Below are 27,727 nucleotides of genomic sequence, written 5' to 3'. Positions count from 1 at the left end.
GATTACAAGCGCCCACCACCACCCCTGGCTAATTTTGGTATTTTTTAGTAGAGACGGGTTTTCGCCATGTTAGCCAGGCTGATCTTGAACTCCTGACTTCAGGTGATCCGCCTGCCTTGGCCTCCCAAAGTGTTGGGATTACAGGCATGAGCCACCATGCCCAGCCCCAATCCTAAATTCTTATCTGACTTTTTAATATGTGGATATTAATGAATGAAAAAAAGGTTATTCCTTTTCCAATTTCCTTTTCCTGAATATGAGTGAAATTTCACATCTTTTTAGGCATTTTCAGTAATTTATATTTATTTGCCTATACATTTCTTTATCAATTTTTCCCACTGTCTTATTTCAATCAGTTTATAGAAATGCTATATATTATGACCAATTATCAATGGTCAAATCTTTATGCAAAACTATTTTCTCCTAGTCTGTTGTTTATCATCTTACTTTGCTTATGATATTTCCTTGCCTAGTCCCAAATTTCAAAACAATTTTTCAATATTGTATTTCAATACCTTCAGAGTGTTGTTTTTTATATTAACACTCTTATTCCATCTGAGTGTCCCGTGTCCTATTTACACTCTGTGTTTGTTTACTGAATTGTGGTTACTCAGGCTTTCTGTTGGGAAGAATGACTCATTTTTGCAGTACCTTCTGTGTGTCATAGCTTAAGGTATCTTTTGCTCTGGTTTCTGGAAATAGGATCCATCTGCTTAATGAAGTCAACCCTCACTGGTAGCTCCTTTCTTTTTTCTAGCACTAATGTGTTTATTTGCATTTTTATATTTTCTCTTTTATTTCAATGGAATTTTGGAAGAAAATAGGATATGAATGCATATGCTCACTGTGCTATCTGGAATGGAAGCATCTGTGTATGTGTGGCCACAGAAACATTTTTATTATGAGATAAAGATATACACATAATGGAAAATTTGGAAAATACAAAAAGATACAAAGAAATAAATTCAACCAACATTCCACTACTATATTACAAAAAATGTTAAGATGTTGGTGAACTCTCTTCCAGTGTTTCTAATGCATGTACATAAAATTTTCATAGAAATTAGGATCATAGCAAATATATTTAGTCTTGTACTGTGTTTTTTAAACTCATATTCTGTGAAGTGTACTTCATACCCTTGAAAAACATGATTTTATAAAGACGGCTGTAGAGTACTCCATCTGCACATACTTCTTAGGAATTAAAGATCAATTTATTTTGATTAATATACTTGTTTCCTAAAAAGGTACTACTTCACATGATTCAGTGGAGTGGAAAGTCTCTTTCCCATCCCTGACTCTCAGTGACCCAGTTTCCCTTCCTGAAAGGCCACAGACAATACCTGGGTATTTGGTAAAGATAAAGGTGGAATTGGGTCAGAGGATATATCCCTTTCTAATTCCTGATACATATTTGTTTTCCAGAAATGCATAATTTATACCCCCATATGAAGGCATTCTTTTAAAAAAAAAAAAAAAACTTTCAATTTGTAAGGTAAGAAATGTTTCAATATGCATCTCTTTGGCCCTAAGATCAAAGAAATTGAGAATAAGATTAAACCACTTTTTCATGTTTATTAGCCCATGACACATGTTCTGTCATAAACTGTCCATTCCTAGCCTTTGCCAAAAGAGACCCTTTAGAAATCCTTTCCCAGCTTTCAGGATTATGGTCAGTCCTCTGAGTTTCCCCCACATCAAGTCAAAGCAGGACCCTTTCCAACCAGCAGGGCCTCTGGCTTCTTTCACTGCGTCACCGGTGCATCCCCCACTACTCACTCTCATCTTTTGTACTAATGAGATTTCTAATAATGCTCCAAATTTCTTTCTTGAGGTCCACCCAGGGCTTCTGACCAGAAAGAAGAGTGACAGCCCAGGATTCTGCTCAGAGAAGCCATGAAGATAATAGGAGGCTGGTGTTTCCCAGTGTCCACTCATCTGAACTCTTGCAGGCAGGCTGCACCATCAAGGGCCCATTACCCGACGTCTCTCTGCCTCAGTCCACTCTCACTCCCAGGTGCTGCTCACCTCCACACCTTAGCCCATTCTGGAAGGCCCTTTGAGTCCAACTGCCTCTCCTCCTGCAGGCTGGTTGTGGACTCTGGAGGCACCTGGGGTGCATGTCTATCACCCGCACTGTTCATGAATGTGTCTCCCTTCTCCCTCAGAAGCCCTGCAACTCCCCAGAGCCCCACACAGCAGTGTCGCTGTGTGGTGACGGCTGACCTGAAACCCATGCACGCACATTTACCCACTCGCCTTCCCACACGCCTCGCATAGCTTGCCACAGCTCGCTGCTGCTGCCTAAAACACACAAGTAACCTCTTAAGTACTGAAAAGACAGTCGAGGGTTTCCCCTGCACCTACTTTTCCAAGCTTATACGACCTGCCTGTTTCTTCTGTCACCCAAATAAAGAACAAATGTGCAGTTCCTCTACTCCAGATCTGTCCCAGATATGGGCTGGCTAAGGCTGCTCTTCGACCCCTCACCACTTTTCCTGTCCTACTCAGCCCCGGGATAAATTTCAAACCCAATCTCATCATGACTCCCCTGTTTTTCTTTCAACATCCCATAATTTATTGTCATTTCTGCCCCTCATTGCCCCCAGAAAAGTTCACCCTCTATTATTAGCATCTCAGTGGTGTCTTGTGCTTATATTAACTCTTTTATTGATTTATTAATGAATGTTTTTCCTTTTTTTTTTTTTCTTGACAGATATATCATCGCTGTATCTTCTGGATCGCTGTACACCCAGATGCTTAATATATCTTGATTGGGTCAGAGTGCCTGGTGACTCTTACGCTAGCCTCATTTCTCGGCTTCATCTTGTTAGAACAAATTTCCTCGCCCTCTTCTCCTAGGCCGCCTGCCAGCGCCGCACCTACTCCCGCCCCTGCCTGCACCCCACCCACTTCCCGGGGACTTCCGAGCCCACGCCCACATCCTTTACCTCCAAGGGGCAAGGAAGCTGTTGACTTAAGATCCCATGTGGAGCAGTCAGATGCTGCTGGAGAACTCCCCGCACTGCAGGCTCCAGACACACGACCTGGCCCCTCCCCCGTGGACGCCTATACTGCTCTGTTCTCTAATTCCAGGGTTCCCAACCTCGGGGTTGTGCCTTGCAAATACCTGGGAAACTTTTCTAGCTAATGCCTAGGCCCCTGCCAACCCAGAAATTCCCATCTAATAATCTGGGGTACAGCCTAGGCATCGAAACGTTAAGCCTAAGAGAAATCCGGCGCACGCATCCAGTTTCCACCACCGAATTTCCAGCTTCTTAAATCTGCAGGTCCAGAAAAAGAAGATGGGAGTGCTGCCCACGTCGCGCGCTGGGGCTACGGCCGGCCCCACCCCTGGCGCTGCCGCGGCCGTCCCGCCCTTGGACTTGGGCGGCGCCTGGATAAACACCTGAACCTCACTGAGCTCCGAGCCAGGGACTCGGGTGCCTGGGGCAGACGAGGCCGGCTTCTCCGCGGACAGCTAGGGAGAGTGTCCTGGGTAAGTTGCCGGGTAAGTTGCCGAGGTCGTCGGTCCTGGGTGCTGGCTCCCGGAGGAGGTCGCGCTGGCGGGGGTCGGGCGAGGCGGCCCTTTGGGCTGGTTTCACGCTGGGTCGCTCGCAAGGGGGCGCGGGTCGCTGAGCCGCGGCAGGACCCACCCGCGAGCTGGTGAGAACGCAGCTCCACCGGGTAGCGCACGGCTGAGCGTCCCAGAAGCCCGGGCTCCCGTGGCTACGGCTAACGCAGACCCCTTGCCCCCGGGGGTGAGCTGCCAGCCTCCCTCCCCACCCGGAGCAGAGGGCAGGATGCCTCCCTGGACCCTCTTCTTCGGTCCGTTCTGCCCAGGTTCCCTGCTCTCTGCTGCTCAGTGCATCCACCTTCCGGGTGGATATCCACCCCCATATCACCCCTTTCAACCCAAGCTGTGATTGTCAGTCTGTCTGCCCTCCCGTTTCGTCCGGGTGCCCTCACCAGAGCCGACTTGCTGCCGCGCACTGGTATGGGAAGCCGAGGGCGCCTGTTTGGATTGGGTAGGCCGCGAGATAGGGACACCTAGAAGACTTCTGCCAGATTAAATTGTATACGCTCCGTAACATTCTAGGAAAGTCTTTGCAGTAAAATGGAACCGTACATTCACTCTTGTTTATAAGTTTACTATAACCATATTTAATTGATATAGCCAGGGATTATTAATTCATATGCTTAACAGGACCAGTGGAAGTTCTAGCCATTAATTATTTTGCTGTCATTCTGTGCCTGGCACTGTTCTAGAAAGGCCTCCATGTTTTATGGCTGTGCCACATTATTATGGGGATTGAGGAGCAGAGGGGGAGACATGTAAGCTGGCAGGTGTTGAAATCCAAACAGCTCCTCTTGCACCCCCTCCCCAACCCCTTGCACCCCGCAGAGGACTTTGTGCAGGGCAATGCCTTTTTTTTTTTTTTTTTTTTCTAATTTGTTCGAAGGTTTCACACAAGCTAGTAGTGACCACATAATGCTCCTTAAAACTTTACCTATATAAACTGGCTTAATTCTCACAGCTCCTCTGTGTGGTAAGTATTCATATGCACTATTAGAAACTCCCTTTTTAGAGGAGGAAACTGAGGCACAAGAGATTAAATCATTTCTACCAAAGTTGCAGGGAAAATCAGTGATATATCTGGAATTCCAACCCAAACTTTAACCTCTAGACCTCATTGCCTGTGTGGGTACCCAGCAGGCACCCTAAACTTCAACTGGGGAAGGGGGGTAACTAAGGCTGACAAGCTCTTAGAAATCTAGTAAGCATCTGCCAAGACAGGGTTAAAAGATGGACATATTTTAGGTCTTGCATCAAGCCAACATTGAGACAGTGGAACACTGAAATCTAGAATGTCCTGACATTAAGAGCGTTCATGTCACCCAGGTCGATGTTGAGACTTCTGGCCACTGCTGAGGTGCTGGAGCCCTGTGATGGGAGAAGTAGACCTCTGTCCCTCTATGTGAATTCACATAGTGATATAAAAGGGAGTGTGGTGGTCTGACCAACTACTCCCGGTGTGGATTTTCCAAAGTTGGCGATGCCCAGGCTGCTGTCTGAGAAGGGTGCCTAGGGTTTCCCATTACTGTGTGCACAGTCTGACCCTCATCCTTGCAGATCCACAGGTACAGGCTCCATGTATTTGATATGAGAGTCCTCTTTCAGGACACCTGCAGTGCCTGAGAGGCCTGATCAATCATCCAAAAGTTACTCTGTGAATGTAAATCAGAGCAAAGATCACAGAGAGTTTGAGGTCTATTTCATCAAAGCATGGATGAAAACGTTCTTCATTTGACCAGAGCATCCATGTTCCTTAGAGCAAGCATTCTTATTCTCTGGACAGCCCTGGACACACAGGTCAAACCTGCCTTAAAACAAACTATTTTGTCCCTCTGCCAGGAAAGCTACTGCTCAATATCCCTACCTCCCACCATCATCATTTGGATATCCACTCAAAGGGTCACTTTCCAGCAGACGTCTGTTGCTTCCTCTCCCAAGCCCAATCTGAATCAGCTCTCCGATCATCCTCTCCATAGCACACTGCACTTTTCTTTATAACACTATGGCTTATAATGATCTATTTATTTGTTGAATACGTCTCTTCAACTAGATTACTTGGCTCACCTGCACAGAGATTATGAGAGGCTGCCCATCCCCTCAGCCCCAGTGCCCAGATAGAACCAGCACAGGGTGGATACTCAATAAACATAACACATGAACCAATCTGGCCCTCACCAGCTAACCAGCACAGGGACCCTGAACAAGTCACATACATCTTCTCTTAGATCTTCAGTCTCATCTGTACAATAAGCCAGGAACAACAGCCTAGGTTGCATCGACTCTTGACATTTCCTAAGGGTGTGACCACATACCAAGTCCTCCTGTAGATGAATCTATCCACCCTTACTCATTAACCGCAACTAGCCTGACTTCAGCCAAACTGTGAAGACCTGCTGTTTTTTCATTACTCCCCTCCTGTCTCCTCACACCTGTGCCTTTGTCTGAGCCTCTCAATTAAACACCCCATTCAGAGAAGCCTCCCACCCCCAGCACAGTATGCTCTCTGCTAAATATGTCTTCTGTTCCCATCCTGAAGGAAATAAGACCTTCCCTTCTTTCTCAGCTAGTGGTTAGTAAAGCACACCTTATATACTCATTCATACTAAAGTGTGAGTAACTGGTAGCAGGATGTAAGCACTAAGCTCTGTATGAGTTTGTCAAGGGGAGGCCTTTTATTCATTCAGCAGACCTAGTGGATGCCTTGTTGGTGGGCAGCACTATGAATCTGAGAAATGTGATAACATCTGTAAAGCACTGACTATAAGCCAGGCATTGTGGTCATACATGGAACATTCTCATTTCATCTGCAAAAACACCCTATGCCACGGGACCAATATAGATGAAGAGACCAAGGCCCAGTGTAAGGCCAAGAGAACCCCCGCCATGGGGTTCACAGGTAGGCAGAGGCAGTGCAGGGCAGGAGTCCAGGTCTGCCTCGCCTGTGACCTTTAATCACACAGAGTGGTAAGTGATATAGAGCCGCTGGCGCGGGGACCTCAGAGCCTAGAGAAGGGCTATCTGGTGCTGATTGCAAATCTGTCGGAAAAGGTCTAGAACATCTGGTTACTTCCTGTCAAATGCTTTCTACAAATAGGACTTTACATTTTCCTCTCAAATCTCAGATTTTAAATAGTAATGCAAAATTAACGAGAATGCAAATGAGAAAGCACAAACATCAAAGGAGAGAAACATAAAGCCAGAGAGGTAGTAATGATGTTATAAACATTGTGATGTGGTCAAGACTTTGAACATAAAATCAGCCAACAGGATTCATGATTATTATGAAGAAAGGCTAACTATGAGCAATAATGAACTTATTCTTTGTGTTAAATTTGGGTGTGGTGGTTACAGTTCCTGGTTAACAAACATTTCTGTTGTGTACTGCACATAGCAGGCATGCAGATAACATGCTGAGCCTGGGGCCAAGTAAGAAAGCTGAATAAGTATAGTCCCTGTGGCTTCCTCCTCCCCCTTTCTGAATTCAGAGTCTGCTACCAGGACAGCTGTTTAAATCACATATCTCAGTTACTTTCACTGTTTCAGAAAATAGGAGCTCCGTGGAGTAAACAACTCAGAGGAAATGGACAAATAAGTCTTCATGTGAATCTGTCTTTCTTCACAGGTGTCAGCCAGAACATGTCTTTCAACCTGCAATCATCAAAGAAACTGTTCATTTTCTTAGGAAAATCACTGTTTAGTCTTCTGGAGGCTATGATTTTTGCCTTACTCCCAAAGCCACGGAAGAACGTTGCTGGTGAAATAGTCCTCATCACAGGTGCTGGAAGTGGACTCGGAAGGCTCTTAGCCTTGCAGTTTGCCCGGCTGGGATCTGTTCTTGTTCTCTGGGATATCAATAAGGAGGGGAATGAGGAAACATGTAAGATGGCTCGGGAAGCTGGAGCCACAAGAGTGCACGCCTATACCTGCGATTGCAGCCAAAAGGAAGGAGTGTATAGAGTAGCTGACCAGGTAACTCTTGTGTGTTTACTATTGTAATTTGATACACATCACGCTCTTTTTCACTTGCCTTTCTCAGTGCCTATTAGCCTGTCTCCAGTGTCCCTTTAATGTAAACAAGATTATGGGAGAATGGGAATTGGGATTTTTGAATTCTTATTGTATGCAAAGACACTGTACTAACTACCATGTATGTATTATAACCTTATAAAGTAAAACCCATTATTATCCCTATTTCATAAGTAAGGAGACTAAGGCTTAGGGCAGGTATGTAGCTGCCCTAAGAAACACAGTTAGTAAACAGCAAGACTATAGCTGCCACTTGCATCTATTGACACCTGAGTACCTGCTTCTAACATTACACTGCACGGACCATACCGGCCCCTATTACAGTGTAAGTTAATGGAGGGATAGAGGCATCCTTCTTTAAGAATAAAGACTCGAGATACAGAGACATTAAATAACCTGTCCAGCGGTCACAGACCTGGTGTGTGATGGAAGCAGGATTTGAATCCATATTCTGTCTGATTTTAAATTTAGGCTGTGTCCACTCCACCACAGTACCCTACGTTCGAATGTGTATTGCTCTTAAGTAGTCATAAGACAATCAGAATCTTTTATTAAACCTAAAGACTCAGCTATATTTTCTTCTTTGGGGTTTATACAGATACACACATAAAGCTTTCAGGAAACCAAAGCTCTGACATGAAGATGGTAGGGATTTTCTTACCATCATAGAGGCACGTGCCCGTCCCTCACAAGGAATTTTTTTTTTTTTTTTTGAGATGGAGTTTCACTCTTGTTGCCCAGACTGGAGTGCAATGGCACCATCTCGGCTCACCACAACCTCTGTCTCCTGGGTTCGAGCGATTCTCTTGCCTCAGCCTCCCGAGTAGCTGGGATTTCAGGCGTGTGCCACCATGCCTGGCTAATGGTTTTGTATTTTTAGTAGAGACGGGGTTTCTCCATGTTGGTCAGGCTGGTCGAACTCCCGACCTCAGGTGATCCACCCACCTTGGCCTCCCAAAGTGCTAGGATTACAGGCATGAGCCACTGTGCCCGGCCTAAGGATTTTTGTGTCCTCATATTGGCTTGAGTACTTCACTCATCATTCTCCTGGGACACTTTGTGCCTCCCAGAATTGCCCAACTTATTGAGAAGGGAAGAACCAACCAAGCCTGCCGTGAGCAGCCTGACTACATTGTAAAGTTGCTCCTTAGCTTCTAGGCTCAATCAGGATTTCCTTGCTAAGGTTTGCAGGTCCCTGGCAGATAAGTTTATGACTTTCAAGTTTGTCTTTACATTTTAGTGCTCTGCCACCACCATCTCCAAACACAGGCTGCCCAGTACAGGCTGGAGATCCACACCTGACAAGTTTGCTCGGGCCTACGCTGGGCCCACTCTTCCAAGCACAGCTGATCTCACAAATTCAGCTACTTAGAAGTTAAGCACTGATCACCTGGCATGTTGACTTACACTGACTACAATTTATCTGGCCAGCCTTAAGCAATAACCGGTTGATGTTCAAACAATGAAGATTGTTAGCTATGGGATAAACTAGTATGCAGCACTCTATAAATAATTACTTCCCTTTCCCCTGTAACTGTGATTTAGTTCTTCCCCAGGTGCTTGACTTCAGAAACAGCCAAACATGTCATATTACTAGCTTATTATTCAGGTTTTATCACTGTGGGGTCTTGAGGGAATTACTTACGTGCTCCTCTGAATTCAGGGGAAGGAAATTACTCCCCATCCTTATAAACCCACCATTTCCACTTTTTATTCTGGATAGAAAGGAAAGTACCAGATAATTTTTTTTTTTTTTTTTGAGACAGAGTCTTGCTCTGTCGCCAGGTTGGAGTGCAGTGGCATGATCTTGGCTCACTGCAAACTCCACCTCCCGGGTTCAAGCGGTACTCCTGCCTCAGCCTCCCAAGTAGCTGGGACTACAGGTGCACGCTACCACGCCCAGCTAATTTTTGTATTTTTAGTAGAGACCGGGTTTCACCATGTTGGCCAGGATGGTCTCCATCTCTTGACATCATTATCCACCCGCCTCGGCCTCCCAAAGTGCTGGGATTACAGGTGTGAGCTACCGCGCCCGGCCAATACCAGAGAGTTTTTAAGAAGTAGCCCTTAGACGAGCAATCAAAGAGAAAGCTTTCAGAGTGATATGACAGCGTTTTGTCTCTGCTGAGTCTCCAATAACTTTGAAAGCTTGTATCCCTAGGCCATAGCTTAGCCTTGAGTTCAGGAAGTCCATCCTTGGAAAGAAGAAAACCAGCCAGTTGATGAAAACAGGACAGACAGATTCTAATCTGTGCTGTGTGTTTAAAATATATACAGTCGTGCACCATATAATGACATTTTGGTCAGTGATGGACCATATACAAAATGGTGGTCCCACATTATGGGACAGATTATTACAGTATTTTTACTGTCCCAATGTTCTATGTTTAGATACACAAATACTTAACCAATGTGTTAACAGTTGCCTACAGTGTTCAGTGTAGTAACACACTGTACAGGTGGGTAGCCTAGGAGCAATAGGCTCTACCATATGGCCTAAGAAGTGTAGTAGGCACACATCTAGGTTTATTAAGTACACTCTGTGATCTTCACACAGCAACCAAGTCACCTAACAATGCACTTCTCAGAATGTATCTCCATTGTTAAGTGATTTATGACTGTATTTTCTCTTTTCCTCCATTTATTCCCTAATCCAGCCCCTTCTCCATGTGTGTGAGGTCTTGATCTATGTCACATTTGGCTATAATGAAGCTATTCTTATGTCCCATCATATTGATTAAAATGAAATGCCGCATACGGAGCACAGAACAAAGTTACTAACCACTGAGTAGAAGAACAGCTCTAACTGTAAACAGAAAGTAGCATTTTGAACATGGACTCATTTTAAGAAGAGAAAAATGGGAAAAGCACATCAAAACTTGATCTCTGGAGATCAGGCGCAGTGGCTCATGCCTGTAATCCCAACACTTTGGGAGGCCAAGGCGGGTGGATCACGAGGTCAGGAGATCAAGACCATCCTGGCTAACACGGTGAAAACCTGTCTCTACTAAAAATACAAAAAAATTAGCTGGGTGTGGTGGTGGGCACCTGTAGTCCTAGCTACTTGGGAGGCTGAGGCGGGAGAATGGTGGGAACCCAGGAGGCGGAGCTTGCAGTGAACCAAGATCGTGCCACTGCACTCCAGCCTGGTCGACAGAGCAAGACTCCATCTCAAAAAAAAAAAAAAAAAAACTTGGTGTGTGGTGCATTGTAGACTCAGCAATGGAAATAAACCAACCTGTATTTATTTATTTATTTATTTATTTATTTAGACGCAGTCTCACTCTGTCACCCAGGCTGGAGTGCAGTGGTGTGATCTTGGCTCACTACAACCTCCACCGCCCTGGTTTAAGCAATTCTCCTGCCTCAGCCTCCCGAGTAGCTGGGGCTAGAGGCACGCATCACCATGCCTGGCTAATTTTTGTAATTTTAATAGAGACAGGATTTTGCCATGTTGGCCAGGCTGGTCTCAAACTCCTGTCCTCAAGTCACCCCCCTGCCTCGGCCTGCCAGAGTGCTGGGATTACAGGTGTGAGCCACTGCGCCTGGCCCCAAGCTGTATTTTTAGAGTGCATAAACTCAGTATGAATTAACCAGGATAAAAAAAAACATAAAACTCTGGGAAAATAAAACCTAGCCCATATAAGGAATTACTACATTGGTGGTGTTGCTCTTATTCAATTCAGGTTAAAAAAGAAGTCGGCGATGTTTCCATCCTAATCAACAATGCCGGAATCGTAACAGGCAAAAAGTTCCTTGACTGTCCAGATGAGCTTATGGAAAAGTCATTTGATGTGAATTTCAAAGCACATTTATGGGTAATAATTGTTTCTTCTCATCATAAATGTAAAATTATTCTGGCATTTAGAACTGTTTTCCTCTTGCTCTTTTACAATATTATTAGCCTCTAAGTAAAGCAGAGACTTCTCAGTTTTGGACTTGTCCCGTTCTACGCAGTTGTCCTTTTCTGATGCCACTTAATCTACAGCCCCCAGGACCTCTGCTTAGGGAATTCTACAAGGACAGAACTGTCCTCATGGTCCTGCTACCATGTATTGATTAGCTGCAAATGTTAGGAAATACTCCAGGTGGCTCACATATTTTCCTTAAAACAGCTCGGTGAGATAAGGGATCATAGAACTTAAAAGATTTGCTCCAGGCTACATAGCGAGCAACTGCACTTAGACAGGACCAGGGTAGCTTTGTCATTTGCCTAAGCTGGGACACTTTTGGAAGTGAAATTCAGCATTACTAATGAGCAAGTGTTAATCAGGTCTGTTATGGGCAAACCAAAACCTATAGTCACCTTAGTTAGTACCCAACCAGAGAAATTAGAGGTTCCACTGGTAACCCGGGTTACCACCTGCTACCAGCGCTAAAAGCACAGTCCTGACTTCTAAAGCCACCCACTCAATTCCAGAAGTTGCATGTTTCTGGCCTTTGCTGAGACCAGCCATCTCAGGCCTCCCCACACTATGCATGCAACCTCTTGCTGCCTCTCCCAGCTTTTATTAAAAGTTGTATTTTTATTTTACTTTATCATTTTATTTTAATTTTTTGAGACAGAGTCTTATTCTGTCTCCCAGGCTGGAGTTCAGTGGTGTGATCTCAGCTCACTGCAACCTCCAACCTCCCGGATTCAAGCGATTCTCGTGCCTCAGCCACCTGAGTAGCTGGGATTACAGGTGCACGCCACCACACCCAACTAATTTTTTGTGTTTTTAGTAGAGACAGGGTTTCACCACATTGGCCAAGCTGGTCTTGAACTCCTGGCCTCAAGTGTTCCGCCTGCCTTGGCCTCCCACAGTGCTGGGATCACAGGACTTTTGACCTGTTTGGTTCCAGCCCTGCTCGTAGCTCGTCATTCCTGGGCAAGGCTCTCTCTTGGGAGTCTTTGCTGGAGATTTCTGAGCTCCTCCTCCATTCTCCTCACATCTTTCCACCCAACTCTTCTTTAGCAGCCTTCAAATGTAATTTGGAATTTGTAGATTTTCTGTCCCCTATTTCCACCAAAAATGTAATGGTGCTGGTGCTATTCTTGGTGTTTTGTAAAGTTTTCAGGAGAAAAATGGAAAGATTCAGAATTTAGTGGCTACCATGTTCCTACAGGAACTACTGCAAATGATTTATCTTGTCCCAAATGTCCCTCTCCTTGGTGCTTGCTTATACTCATATATAGTCGGAATGAAGATAAAGACCATGGTCCCTGGAAGTCTCCACTCCCATGGCTTTGTGTTCTTTTTTTTTTTTTTTTTTTTTTTTTTGAGATAGAGTATCACTTTGCCGCCAGGCTGGAGTGCAGTGGCGCGATCTCAGCTCGCGGCAACCTCCACCTCCCAGGTTCAAGCAATTCTCCTACCTCAGCCTCCCAGGTATCTGGGACTACAGGCGCACCCAGCTAATTTTTGTACTTTTAGTAGAGACAGGGTTTTGCCATGTTGGCCAGGCTGGTCTCCATCTCTTGACCTTGTGATCCGCCCGCCTCAGCCTCCCAAAGTGCTTGGATTACAGGTGTGAGCCACTGCGCTTGGCCTGGCTTTGTGTTCTTTTCCTACCTCTCTGTTTTTCCCCAGGTGCCTTCATGGTGTCTGTCTCTCTCTCTCTCTTTTCTTCTTCTTTTCTTCTTCTTCCTTCTTCTTTCTTCTTCCTCCTCCTCCTTCCTCCTCCTCCTTCCTCCTCCTCCTTCCTCTTCCTCCTCCTTCCTCCTCCTCCTTCCTCCTCCTCCTCCTTCGTCCTCCTCCTTCCTCCTCCTCCTTCCTCCTCCTCCTTCCTCCTCCTCCTCCTTCCTCCTCCTCCTCCTTCCTCCTCCTTCCTCCTCCTCCTTCCTCCTCCTCCTCCTTCCTCCTCCTCCTCCTTCCTCCTCCTCCTCCTTCCTCCTCCTCCTTCCTCCTCCTCCTCTTTCCTCCTCCTTCCTCCTCCTCCTCCTTCCTCCTCCTCCTCCTTCCTCCTCCTCCTCCTTCCTCCTCCTCCTTCCTCCTCCTCCTCTTTCCTCCTCCTTCCTCCTCCTCCTCCTTCCTCCTCCTCCTCCTTCCTCCTCCTCCTCCTTCCTCCTCCTCCTTCCTCCTCCTCCTCCTTCCTCCTCCTCCTCTTTCCTCCTCCTCCTCCTTCCTCCTCTTCCTCCTTCTTCTTCTTCCTCCAACTCCAACTCCTCCTCTACCTCCTCTTCCTCTTCCTCCTCCTCCTTCAATGCTGGTGTTTCCCTGGCTCCTACCACTCCTCATGTCATCTCACTCCCTTTACTTCTTCTGGGCAAGTTCATGTACATTCTTTGAGCATCTGCACATTGCCAGGCACAAAGACAGTGACTTAACTGCTGGAGCGTCCAAGAGCTACCTGAAGGCTGGGCTCTCAAAGGCAGTGTCCCTACTGAGAAGTGTCCCAACTCATGGCAGACCCCAGAGTGTTTGCTGCACTGCTTCCTTTTGCTTTGTTTTGATTTCCCACCTCTCTCTACCTGTTAGTTTCTCTCTGAGACTTATTGCAATGCAGGCAAACAAGTGAGGTTTGGCGTTTGTAAGAGATCCCTTTTCTCACCTCCTTGTCTTTGGTGTGATTAGTTACTCCTTTGCTGCAGAAGGTGTCTTCCTTAAAAGCTCATTTCTGTCTCTTTTACCTTCTTTCTCCAGGCCCCCAATCAAGGGTGAAGGTGTTGGACAGAATACAGATGTGCCCTCTTTCTAATAGATATTCTGTTTTACGAAATGGAACAAAAATAAGAGATGAGTTTAAAACAAAGTGCTCTTTTAAAATTGAAGTCAACAGCCAGATGTCCTGTGAACAATGTTCAGGGAAAATTTGAAACTCAAAATCAAGCTAAGCAGAGAGAAGGCAATCTAAATCTAAAGCATCATGTTTGTGAGGTTTGGGGTTGTGGCTGCCACAACAAAGATTTACTCCTTCAATTCTTGTCTTAATATTGTGTCGTTAAAAGTCAAATATGAGCAAAAACGTAAGTCTGAATAAATTATTTTAATAATACTGGAATTGCCATAAAAAACTGATTTAACAGGTTAAATAAGTTAAAATGATTACTTTCCAGATGTTTAAGTTTTTATATCCCCATACCTTCAGATATTTTACAGGCTGAAAAAAAAAGATTTTTTAATCACAATGAGTATATAAATATCTGAGAAAATTATACAATGTGGCATTAAACATTAAAAGTTTTCCTTTGTATTCTTAGACTTATAAAGCCTTTCTACCTGCTATGATTGCTAATGACCATGGACATTTGGTTTGCATTTCAAGTTCAGCTGGATTAAGTGGAGTAAACGGGCTGGCAGGTAAGAAAAACATAGCAATTTACAATTGCAAAATTCCCTATAGCTTTAACTTACACAATAGCTCTGAATAATTAGCACTGACTTGATGCCCTAAGATAAAGGATAATAAACTAAAAAGTATAGTCAATAAGTGGTTGATAACTTCATCGTGTAGCAAAACTGCCCATCAGATAGACTTACATGAAATTGGACTATGCCCTTTGGAATCATTAGGTCTTATGCAGTCCCCTGTGTTTAAAAGAGAGAGAGGCCTCACTGATAAATTTTTTGCACAAGTGATCAACAAAACAACTGTCCACCAAAGTTCACACTGACATTGTCACAGATGGTAAGGAGGATGACCCTGTCTTCTCCTGAAGTTTCCTTTAAGTGGTCTCCCCACTGCTGTGAGTTTGGATAAAGTTTCTACACCTCAAGATACCTAAAGTTAACTGCTTTGTTTTTCCACTGGTTGAAGACCTGCAGGAAGTGGTGGGCATTTTCATCTCCCTTGCAACAACCAACTGACTTGACAGTAGCAGTGGGGGGGGGGGCAAAGAGATCCTTCAAGACCCTCAACCAAGGAGGCCCAACTTGGGAGCTGGCTCTAGAAGGAATAGAAACCTTGACCTAACCTACCACAGCATCCCCTAGAGGAAATGTCCCAAGTCCTGGCTTACAAACATTGCTAAAACTCATCCAACAGAACTGTAGCAGCAACATTTGGATAACAGATAAGCCAGTTTGCCAGTTGGGTGGTTCCTAATGCTTTTGAAGCAAAGTGGCGTAGTTCAAGATTCACAAAACCAGTCTTAGCTCAGTATATCTATTACATGAATAGGTTTTTCAGGACCACCAGTCACCCCAAATATCACCAGTCTATCCTCCTTATGACCCAGGACTTCCCTTCCTCTCTCCTTCTTAGAACTTATCAGGTATTATTCTTACCTCCCTCTTATATATCTGTTGTCACGGGCCTTTGAAATCATTCAGGTATATTTACAGCTCCTTATCAATCCTTTTCAGACAGAACATTCCTGTCTTGAGATACAGGACTCTCGCACCTGCAGCTCATCTTAGAAACAAGTATAAGCCTTTTGTATTTCCCACCGTGTGAGTCTTTACTCCCCTGCATCAGAACCACCGGGGTGCCAGTTTAGCATGCAGATTCCTTGGGTCATGGGCCATATCTGCTCATCAGAATCTCAGGGGTCAAGGGACTCAGCTGCATTTATATCTGATGACTCCAATGACCCTAGAAGCTGCTCTGGACTCCTCATCCCCCTTCCCAGTCTCTAGCCTCTGACCCACTGTCTGGACAGCACTAGGGCTGGACAACCCCACGCCTGGCGCTTATAAACTGGCTCTTGCCAGTTGCAGTAGCTGCACCGTAACATAGCAAGTTTAAATATGCCTCCTCTGAATGTGTGGGGCAAAGGAAAGTGTTAATGCACCTCAATGCCATTTCTTCTCCAAACTTCTTCACTTAGTCAACTGAATAGTCAGATGTTTTGTTAAAATAGGTATGATTAAAGACAAAAAGCTGAAAATGGACACAAATGCCACTTTCCACTCCTTCCTCTGCCCCCACCCTACATTTTCAAGGTATTTAAGAGGTGGAGGTTGAAGCTACCAAGCCCTTTTTTTTTTCTGGAAGTGAAGGAAAGAGTTATAGTTGGAAGAAAACTTCATCTGAGAATCACAACCCATGCTGGCCTCTCTTGCCTAGATTCCTATATCACTTAGTGTTTTATTTCTTCTTTTGAATGTCTTCATGCCCCAATGGGATTGCAATTTTTTGAGACAAGGCATCATGTAAGAACTAGCACAGGGGCTCACAATGCATTTACTTGTAAGTAAAGTCCAGCAGTGTGACCTGAGACAGGATCTCTGCAGCCCTTCTTGTGCTGGGCTCTACTTGGTCATTGTCAACTGACCCTGATCTTCAGTTAACCATGTCCCTTCCCACTCCCTGCTCACTTCTTCCAGTGGGAGTAGACCAAGATTACACAAAAGGAGAACTCTGAAATTGTCTTATTTTCTGTCGCTGTTAGCGTTATGGGTAAACCTTAATGTAATGCCATTTTAAAACTTTGGAATATACGTTATCATGCTTTGTCTTTTTCAGATTACTGTGCAAGTAAATTTGCAGCCTTTGGGTTTGCTGAATCTGTATTTGTAGAAACATTTGTCCAAAAACAAAAGGGGATCAAAACCACGATTGTGTGCCCCTTTTTTATAAAAACTGGAATGTTTGAAGGTTGTACTACAGGGTAAGTATGTCCTTTAATTTCAAAGAATCTACACTCTTAAAAATGTTTTGCTATTTTATTTTGTTCTTTTTTTTAAGTTGTTTAAAATATATTGTTCTGGGATTCAGTATGATTTACAAATGGTTTTAGAATTCTGTCTTTCTTAGTATGTGTTTGTGTGAAGGATACCAAGTTGAATGGGAATGGTTTATCAAGGCAGTGTCTCTCAGCTCCCCCAGGCCCTGGATCTGCTCCTCCATTTCCCAGGCTCTCAGGGCCACATCCCCTTCCTGCCATCCAATCCCATTCTGCTCCCTCTCTGATTCCAGGAGGACTAGAAATAATTGGAGAGACATTGTCTTGGTCATATAGAAGGAGCTGCTATAATGAAGTATCATACACTAGGTGGCTTAAACAAGAAAAATGCCTTTCTCACAGTTCTGGAGGCTAGAAGTCCAAGACCAAAGTGCTGACAGGCTCTTCTCAGACAGGCACTAATCCCATTCATGAGGGCTCCACACTGGTGACCTAGCTACACCTCAAAAGCCCCACCTCCAAATGCCGTCACATTGGGAGTTTAGGCTTCAACATGTGAATTTTTGGGGGGACACAAATACCCAGTCCGTAGCAGTCACAGATGCCCAATTCTGTATCTCATGGAGACTACAGGCAATGTGTTTTCAACAACTTGCCTTACAAATATTTGGAATATTTGTTTAATATGTTTTCACGTGTATGTATATTGTAATATCAGTGTATTAATAATAATTTTTCATTTCATATTTTAGTTATGTTACTACTTACTGCATTGACACATTGATAATAAAGGAGTAAATATAAAAATAAATGAAATTGAAAAGGAAAGAAATAAATGATAACGTCTTAAAACCTTTTATCCCTAATTTGAAAAATTGTCTTTATTTGTGAATTTGGCCTTCAGGGTTTTTTTTAATTGTTGTCATTTTATATCCTAGCTGTCCTTCTCTGTTGCCAATTCTGGAACCAAAATATGCAGTTGAAAAAATAGTAGAAGCTATTCTACAAGAAAAAATGTACTTGTATATGCCAAAGTTGTTATACTTCATGATGTTTCTTAAAAGGTAATTAAATCAGCTTCTATTACTTCCCTAACATGCCAGTCTACAGTTTACTCCAAATCCCACCAGGAGAAACCACTTTAAAAATATCTGATAAATTAAAATTCATTAATTTAATTCTATTAAGCCCTGTTAGTCCTATCATTGTGCCCATTGCTGACACAATACCAAATTTACACAGTTGCAGTGCCCGCCATGAGTCAAGAAAATGGAGTCTAATCCTTCCTGCCACCTTAGTATCGAATTATTCTGAAAAAGAAGTGGATGTACTGATAGATGGAAAGATCAAAATGATTTTTTTAGGAGAGATTTTCTTGTGCTCATGATAAAATAATCCTGTTGGAATAGATATTGTATCCATGCCTCCTCAAGTACAGGGTACCAAAGTCACGGCCAGACAGTAAGCCAAGTGCTATAGAAATTTGTGGTATGGGTACAATTAGCAATACATAATAAATTTGAGCTCTTAGGATGGTTAAAGAATTTGAGGGAAAAAACTTAAAACCACCTCTTAAAAGCAAAAGAACAGGCTGGGAGCAGCAGCTCACATTTGTAATCCCAGCACTTTGGGAGTCCAAGGTGAGAGGATTGCTTAAGGCCAGGAGTTCAAGACTAGCCTGGGAAACAAAGCAAGACCCCATCTCTCCAAAAATAATAAATAAATAAGCCAGGCATGGTGGTGCACCCCTGTAGTCCCAGCTACTTAGGAGCCTGAGGCAGGAGGATTGGTTGAGCCCAGGAGTTTGAGGCTGGTATACACCTATAGTCCCAGCTAGTCAGGAGGCTGAGGCAGGAGGATTGCTTGAACCCAGGGGTTTGAGGCTGCAGTGAGCCATGATCAGACCACTGCACTCCATCTTGGCAACAGAGTGAGACCCTGTCTCTTAAAAAATAAAAAACGTACATGGTGGTGCACACCTGTAATCCCAGCTACCCAGGAGTCTGAGGCAGGAGAATCGCTTGAAACAGGGAGGCAGAGTTTGCAGTGAGCTGAGATCGCGCGATTGCCCTCCAGCTTGGGCAATAAGAGCAAAAACTCCGTCTCAAAAAAAAAAAAAAAGTGCAAAAAACATTCTTGTGCACCCTTCCCTGCTCTCCATGGAGTTTCAGTGCTGAAATTCATAGGCACTGAATGAACATTTGACCCAGTTACAAGGATAGTGGTGAGCTGCTGATTCCTGTTATCTCAATTCATTTTCTAGACTGTAACAGGTCATCTAATTAAATCTTTCCTCACTGGGCTTTCTGCTGTGTGAGGAAGCACCTTGAGTTGAAATCTGCCTCATTTGAACTTCCCCTCATTGGTTTGTGCTTCTCCCCCAGCTCCATGTGCAATTCCATCAGTCTTGCCAATGACAATTCCTAGTTATTTGAAGATAGATATTATACCTCACATCCACTACATGGCCAGCAGCCATTGTCCATCCTGTGTACAGAAATTTCTTTTCTCATTAGCTAATTTTATCTACTTTGTGCAATGAACCAAATGTCATTCTTGCATACTATCATTTTTCCAGGCTTCATCTGGCACAGGACGGGTCAGAATGCCTAACTGAGGCTATGTGGGACAGAGCAAAGGATCCTTGACAAGCAATTCGAAATTCAGGCTTATGATCCCACTATTCACTAAGTCTGTGACTCTGAGCGTGCCCTTTATTCTCCAGGTCTTGGCTTCTTCATTTACATTGTAGAGACAATGTTTGTCGTAGCTTGTAGATTCGTGTAATGCACTGTTTATTGGGCAGGGTGTGCATTCACAACACACTAAGTTCTTTTTGCTTAATAGATAGCAGATTATAGTATAGTAATGCCAATGGTAAGAACACAGAACTTAATTTTTCTACTTTGAATAACTGTGGAGATTATGTTTAATTTTATGCAATACTAGTTATGGGACATGTTTTGAGAGAGGGCTAGATAGCTGCTGAGTAAGCTAAAGGCAAGGTGAAGAAGATCAGTAAAGGCAATCACATCAAACACTCCACCAAACATTCATTCAGCAAATATTCAGAGAGTGCTTTGTGTGTCATGAATCACCCACCATCCAAGGATCTGCGCTTAGGGTTACAACAAAGAACAAGACAAACAGTGGTCCCTGCCCATGTGGAAATCACTTCCTGTGGGGTGAGGGGGCAGAAAAGAAACAAACAAAAAAGTAAGGTAAAAGAAAAGACCATAAGTGCTCTGAAGAAATATAAAGCAGGAAAGGGAAAAAAGGAAACCCCACAGTGGGAGGTAGATGGGTGCAAGTTGAGTTTTACTTTTTTTTTCTTTTTTTTTTTTTAAGATGGAGTTTCGCTCATCACCCAGGCTGGAGTGCAATGGCGCAATCTTGGCTCACTGCAACCCCCGCCTTCCCAGGTTCAAGTGATTCTCCTGTCTCAGCCTCCTGAGTAGCTGGGATTACAGGTGCCCATCACCATGCCTGGCTAATTTTTGTATTTTTAGTAGAGATGGGGTTTCACCACATTGGCCAGGCTGGTCTTGAACTCTCGACCTCAGGTCATCCACCCACCTCAGCCTCCCAAAGTGCTGGGATTACAAGCGTGGGCCACTGCGCCCGGCCAAGATTTACATTGTTGTTGTTTTTTTTAATTTTACTCTTTAATTTTTTTTGGAGACAAGGTCTTGTTCTGTCACCCAGGCTAGAGTGCAGTGGCTTGATCATAGCCCACAGCAGCCTCAAACTCCCAGGCTCAAGCCATCCTCCCACCTCAGCCTCCCAAATAGCTGGGACTATAGTTGTGCACCATTATGCACAGCTAATTTATTTTTATTTTTTTAGAGATGGGGTCTTGCTATGTTGCCCAGGCTGGTCTCAAATTCCTGGCTTCAAGCAATCCTCCCACCTCAGCCTCCCAAAGCGCTGGGATTACAAGCATGAGCCACCACATCTAAGTGAGATTTAATTTTTTTTTTTTTTTTTGAGACGGACTCTTGCTCTGTTGCCTAGGCTGGAGTGCAGTGGCGCAATCGTGCCTCACTGCAACCCTCACCTCCCGGGTTCAAGCGATTCTCCTGCCTCAGCCTCCTGAGTAGCTAGGATTACAGGCGTGCACCACCACACCTGGCTAATTTTTGTATTTTTAGTAGAGATGGGGTTTCACCATGTTGGCCAGGCTGGTCTCAAACTCCTGACCTTGTGATCTGCCCACCTCAGCCTCCTAAAGTGCTGGGATTACAGGCGTGAGCCACTGCGCCCGGCCGGTGAGATTTAATTTTAAGAATGGTGTTTGGTGGGTGGAGGGAGTCTCATAAAGAAGGTAGTACTTGACCAGAGACTTGAAGCTGTGGAAGGGATGAACCACCTGGAGATCTTGGGGTGCCCAAACAGGGGAACAAGGAGCATGGGGTCCTTTCCTTTACCCCCACCTTAGGATGAGTCTCAGGTTTCCCGTACCTGCTTTGTTTCCTTGCTCTGCAGTATTGAATGCAAAGGCCAGTGGAGCAGAGTGCTCTGTTGGGATGATGATCATGCATGTATATGGCTTTGCAGAGGGGCAGGCGTGGATGGAGAAGATGGACAGTGTTAGTTGGGTCTTGCCCAAGGTTTGAGGAGCTATTGCATCTCATCCTCACAGTAGCGCCAGAAAGGCAGACTGATGACCTCATTTTACAGTTAAGGAAACTGAGGTCTATGAGCTGAGTTGATTGCCTAAGGTGGCACTGCAAATGACAGAGCTAGGATTCCAGCCAGGCTCATCTGCCCCCAAAGTGCATGCCTACACGACAAGACTTCACTGCTTCCTCTGTGTCATTGTACAGTGGAGTGATGCTTTGGAAACCAAAATGAGAAGTGAATTGAATAACTTAAGCCACAAGACCTGTCAAGGCCCTGGGCGAGTGTCCCCCGATAGCGACCCTGAGGTGGGTAGCACTCAGGCTGCATAGTGTGTGCATAAGTGAGTGACTTCATCTGCCACAAGAGGTGACACTGCTTTTCAGTAGAGGTGGTAAAGAGGCTTTCATGAATGATAATAAAGTTTATTCTTGTGTTCTCTTTAGCTTTTTGCCCCTCAAGACAGTACTGCTTATAGCTGACTATTTGGGCATCCTTCATGCAATGGATGGCTTTGTTGACCAAAAGAAGAAGCTCTAAAGACCAACTCTATGGCTAAGGTCATCTGATACACAGTGTTACATAATGCGTACTTCAATGAAGAAAAGTATTTTTGTCTGACAGTGGAATATATCTGGAGACCACAAGTACCACTCCTATTCTGTTATCTGGACTAGAATTTTCAATCAATGTGTTTGAAAATAATGTTGCTATCACCTATTTGGTTGAGTTTTGGTTTTTTCTTTTTCTTTTTTTTTTCCAAAAATAAAGACAGCCCATTTTTGTCATTTCCATTACCACAGATGTAAGAAAGTGATAAGCCATGGCCATGAGCTGCCCTGAGCTTTGGTCGTTGGGGAGGTGGCTCAAATGGAGCCAGCGGCTGTGGTTGACCTACCTTGGGGAGCAGGGCTGAGGGGCAAAGAGGACATGTGGGTATCCAGCCAGAATGCCCTCTCTCCAGAGGACACACAGCTCTGGATTCCTACCCCCTTGCTATCCTCTCTGGCCATTTTGAACCTGTACCACCTAACGTAGAAAAGGCCCGCCTCCAGTGCCCTTCTTTCCAAAACAGCTACACAAATACTTCTGAATGCCCTGGATACGCAGACCGAGTGGCAGTCTGGCTAAAGGCCCATCCAGCACTATTGTGCCCAAGAGCATTACTGGGCATTCCCTGAAGCCCCCTCATAGGCAGTGATCCTAGACCAAACTGTTAAATAGAATCACTTTTGTTTCCTAGAAGAGATCAAAGAGTGGTTGCTTCTTACTTTGAAGATGAAATTATACCAAGTTAGGTTTTTGCTATCTATTGATCCAAAAAATATATTCGTGCAATTAAAGTTAAGTGTTCAACTTAGTATTTCAAGTTGGGATTCAGGTTGAGGCATTTTCCTGCAGAATGGGCAATTTTATGCATTTATATTCATCAGTGCTGCCCTCACTTTGGATCTATTGTATTCTTACAGTTTAATCAACTGGCAAAGTGCTTTCATGCTTTGGAGATTAACTATAAAAGCAAGATTAAGAAAAATATGTTAATTACCATATCCCTGGAACTCCTTCTCAGGCTGGTGGGGGCAGCCTTGCAAGAGAAACAGCAGCCTTTGTCTCTTCCCTCTTGTGGGGAGCAAGGAGGGGATGAGCGGTACCTTGGGAGACCCGGTAAAAGTCTAAAGAATTGAGAATTTGACTATCTTGGGGGTAAAATGCTGTCATAGGGGCAGCAGTCTCAGGGGGTGTAAACTCTGGAATCCACTATGGTCTGATTTACCTTGAGTGGCCTGCACGAACATGACAGCCCTGATCTGTATTTCCTTTCCATTCAGAAAACCTTAAAAAAAAAAAAAAAAAACTTGTTTTATGATAATATTATAACAATCATAACTAACATTTACTGTGCCCGGCAGCAAATTAAGTATTTGACAAACGTTATTTCATTAAACGAGACTGTCAATCATTACTCAAAGAATGATAAAGGTATTTGGTGTATGCCAAAGAATAAAGGCGTTTTATTTCACAGTGACATCTTATTCCACTGTAGACGTATACTGAGAGGATCAAAGGCCCTCTCAGAGTCACCCACTGATGTTCCAAATCCTTGGTTAACAAGGTTAATTAAGAGAGAAGCACAATATTGCTGTAATATTACAATTCCAGAAGCGTATCTTCTAGGGTCCTGTCTATTTAGTTAAAGAATAAAGCTCAGACTCTTCGGGGATTCAGTACAACAAAGGTCCAGGAGCACTGCAGGCATCCCCCACATCATAACAGCATTAATAGCAATTATTTCTAATTGGAGTGCATCTTGGCTGGACTGCGACAAAGACCTGAAATTCAATTGTGGTTTTAAAATACCCATAAAATTGTCTAAACAAATTCAGATTTACTTGAGATGCTTCTATGAGAAGAGACCACATGTAAATTAGTGGATTCTAGAGGGCACTAAATAACAAGGTGATTTAATGCCCTGGGGAGCAAGGAGTGCTCTTGGCATGTGTGTCATGCCCGTTTCCATCCGAAATTTAGTCCTAATGAAGCCATGACCAAGAGCCCAACACCTAAGCCAGCCTGAGGAAACGGAAGGACACAGGGCCAGGGCTGTGCCCCATGCCTGGGCATTCTGCCCTGCAGGGCGCATCTTCCAGCATCTCGTACTCACTGAGCTGCTCGAAAGCAGAGAAGAGTTCTTGGTGTAAGATGGAGTTTTGCTGGGTAAAAATGTGTGTCATGCCGTGTGTGTGTGTGTGTGTGTGTGGTTTTACATTGTGATGCTGTCTTAGTCCATTGGGGCCACCATAACAAAATGCCACAAATTGAGTACTTTAAACAACAGAAATGTAATTCTCAGAATTCTGGAAGCTAGGAGTTCAAGATCAAGGTGCCAGCTGGTTCATTTTCTGGTGAGGGCTCTCTTGCTGGCTTGTGGACAACTTCTTGCTGTGTCTTCACAGAGTCTTTCCTTGGTGTGTGTGTGTGGAGAGAGAGAGAGAAAGACATATTTCTTCTTCTAAGGACACCAGTTCCATCATAAGGGCTCTACTTTCTTGACCTCATCTAACCCTAATTACCTCCCAAAGTCCCACATCATCCCATATGAATTTTGGGGTAACACAGACATGCAGTCCATAACAGATGCCAAGATAGAAAAAGAAACCAGACCACAAATGACATTTACACTCCTTAGAGTCCTCATGCTGAGATGGTCACAGTTCATCAGATGAAATAATTCTGAATCTTGGAGGCAGAGTGAATTGAGAATGCCTGAAAGAAACTAATTCCAACCTCCCAGAGTCAGCACTTGAGAAAAATATGACTGAAAATCTGGGCCACCAGACAAAAACTGTTGTGAAGCCAGATGTCCCATGCAGAGCAGCTCTGGGACGAACATGTCTGGTGCTAGGCACCCTCAACATTCCAGGCTCATGAACCATGTTGGACCAGGAGCAGGGCTCATGCATGTAATTCCAGCTCTTTGGGAGGCCAAGGCAGGAGGATAGCTTGAGGCCAGGAATTCAAGACCAGCTTGGGCAACACAGCAAGACCCTGCTTCTACAAAAAATTTAAAGATTAGCCGGATGTGGTGGTGCACACTTGTAGTCCCAGCTACTCAGGAGGCTAAGGTAGGAGGATTGCTGGAGCCCAGGAGTTCAAGGCAGCAGTGAGCTATGATCACACCACTGTACCCCAACCTGGGTGACAGAGTGAGACTTTGTCTCTAAAATATTAAATAAAAAATAAGTAAAATGCAGCCTCAGGTAATTTGTCCATCTCTTTGATTCACATTGGCTTCTAAGCCCCCCAGCTTTCATGTCTACCATGTCATGGTGATTTTTATGAAAAGATCCCCAGGGATTTCATTCCTCATGAGATTTTATTTCTCACGACTGACATTATTAATCTCTCAACCAGGTGGTCCTGGTGACACTTCTACCTACTGGTCTCTTCTGCTGTTCACTCCTTAAATTGTTTGTGTTCTTCAAGTTTCTATCTTTGGATTTCTTTGACTTTGTAGATTCCTTCTGAGGACTCTTAACCATGCCCATTGCTCCTCCACACCATCCAAGCTAGAAACCCAGGTATAATGCTCTACTTTTACTTTATCTGTCATCTCCTTGTCCAATCAGTAATTAAATCCAGTCTGTGCTACCTCTCGACCTCATTAGCATGTTGTCCTCACCATCCCAACTGCTATTGCCTTAGTTCAGACTCTCATTGTCAGTTCCCTGCCGGGGCAATAGTTTCCTGGCCACTCTTTCTGCATCAAGGCTTGCTTGTTCTGTCAGCGAGGATTTCATTCAGCTGGGGTAACTGAAAACTCCAGTGTAATAAGGGCTTGAAGAAAGTAGAAGTGTGTTTCTCCGTTATGTTTAAAAGCCTTGGGGTAGCCATTAAGGGTTGGTAGGGTGCTCCACAGAGTCAGGGACCCAAGCTCCTTCTGTGCATTTGCTCGGCTATGGAGGCTCACGTCCTGAACATCAGTGATAAGTGTGATCTACAGTGACCACTGAAACCTCAGCCATTATGCTCACATTCCAGCCTGCAAGACCCCAAAGGGCATAAGGCACCCCTGCACTCTTTCAGTACAATCTGTGGGCATTGCACACCCCAAAACACCACATCCTATTGGTCAGATTTCATCACATGACTAAAGCAGCCCTCAAATGATGCTGAGAAATATGGTCTTTATTTTGCACCACCCTGAGCCACCTAAACACCAGGGATCCTATTACTGTGGGAAAAGATAAGATCCAGATGTTGGATGTTAACTTAAGAGTTTCTGCCACAGTCTTCCCCATACATTTATGTATTCTCTTCTAATCAGACAGAACGCACAGACCCTCTCCACTGTAAAGATCTGCCCAGTCACTGCAGGTCACCAGAAGTCCAGAACCTATGGCGCTAGGCAGCACCCTCCATCAGATCCTAATATGACTCTTCATGGCCGAATGACCAAGAAGAGACAAGGTGAGTGATTCACCCCCATCTCACTCTACATACAGTGGTGCAGAGAAGCAGAATAGCCATGATTAGAGTCAGAAATGAGAAGGAAAGGAGACGGGAGGAGAAAGAAAGGGAGGGGAAGGAAGGGGAGGAGAGGGGTAAAAAAAAGAAAAGAGAAGGGGAGGGGAAGGAAAAGACGAGAAGAGAGGAGGGGATTCGAGGGAAGGGGAGAAGAGAAGAGGAAGAGGGAGGGGAGCAGAATGAGGGGAGGCCAGGAGACTTCCCATTCAAAACCAGGAAGGGGACAGAAGAAACACAGTGCTGGTCCACAATGATGGGATTTTGCTGGGCAGGAATCACAAGTGCTTCCTTTCTCAGGCAGCCCTGCCTGCTTCTACTCTGTGATATGCCATCTTGTCCATTGTCCTCCATGAACCTAGAGGGTTCTTTGCTGTTTAACATTTTCCCCGCAGCTGAGGTGAGCTTTGCAGACCATATTCTCTCTCAAGGCTACACAGATTGTATAGTCTCAAACTAGAGGGAAGAAGAATTATAGCCTGTGTCAAGGCTGTCTTCACTTTTGCAATACAATTGGCTCCAATAACTCAACTGGCTTCTTGTGTATTTATTTCATCCTCCTCATTGGCCGTTTAAACCACTGCCACAGATCTTGCTTGGACGAAGCTTTAAGACTGAAAGCTGCTCTGTAACTGGCACCTGTGCTCTGCCCATGCCTGCCTCTGTCTCTGTTTGGTAGATGGGGTGGGAAAGGTTTAGGGGAAAGGCCACACCCATGGTGTGATGTTTATTGCTGACTGGATCCCAGGTCTGGCAGTCAATCTTTAATGGAAAGTGCTGGGGAAAAACTTAGGACCACAACATTTCTTCCCCTAAGGCCATTGTCTGGGATCTACACTTCTGAGTGCCTCCCATCAGGCACAGAGGGTGTTGGCTGTTTCAACCCTCCAAGGCTCCAAATTGCCATGCTCTCAGTCAACTTGGCTTGCAGG

General features: G+C 44.5%; 1 protein-coding gene across 2 annotated transcripts; it reads left to right on the top strand.

Moving 5' to 3' along the window:
• The first annotated feature begins 1,231 nt into the window (after positions 1 to 1,231).
• SDR16C5 (short chain dehydrogenase/reductase family 16C member 5) lies at positions 1,232 to 24,015 on the top strand. 2 transcript variants are annotated; one of them, XM_034966119.3, is made up of 7 exons: positions 1,232 to 3,511; positions 7,200 to 7,546; positions 11,290 to 11,421; positions 14,787 to 14,886; positions 16,994 to 17,138; positions 18,092 to 18,217; positions 22,220 to 24,015. In XM_034966119.3, the coding sequence occupies exons 2-7, from the start codon at positions 7,214 to 7,216 to the stop codon at positions 22,311 to 22,313; spliced, it is 930 nt and encodes a 309-aa protein (XP_034822010.1). In that variant the 5' UTR covers positions 1,232 to 3,511; positions 7,200 to 7,213; the 3' UTR covers positions 22,314 to 24,015. The 2 variants fall into 2 exon arrangements, with proteins under 2 accessions (XP_034822010.1, XP_003823279.1); XM_003823231.5 differs by having other exon boundaries at positions 1,234 to 3,499.
• The last annotated feature ends 3,712 nt before the right edge of the window (positions 24,016 to 27,727 follow it).

Source organism: Pan paniscus, chromosome 7 (genome assembly GCF_029289425.2).
Source record: "Pan paniscus chromosome 7, NHGRI_mPanPan1-v2.0_pri, whole genome shotgun sequence".
NCBI lineage: Eukaryota > Metazoa > Chordata > Mammalia > Primates > Hominidae > Pan > Pan paniscus.
This window is presented reverse-complemented; position numbering and strand designations above follow the sequence as displayed.

Bases quoted from the DNA above. Each gene is read 5' to 3' on its own strand.
- SDR16C5 (XM_034966119.3), top strand. From the start codon at position 7,214: ATGTCTTTCAACCTGCAATCATCAAAGAAACTGTTCATTTTCTTAGGA. The intron at 7,547-11,289 runs GTAACTCTTGTG...TATTCAATTCAG, and splicing joins TGTATAGAGTAGCTGACCAG to GTTAAAAAAGAAGTCGGCGA. The intron at 17,139-18,091 runs GTAAGTATGTCC...TTTATATCCTAG, and splicing joins TTTGAAGGTTGTACTACAGG to CTGTCCTTCTCTGTTGCCAA.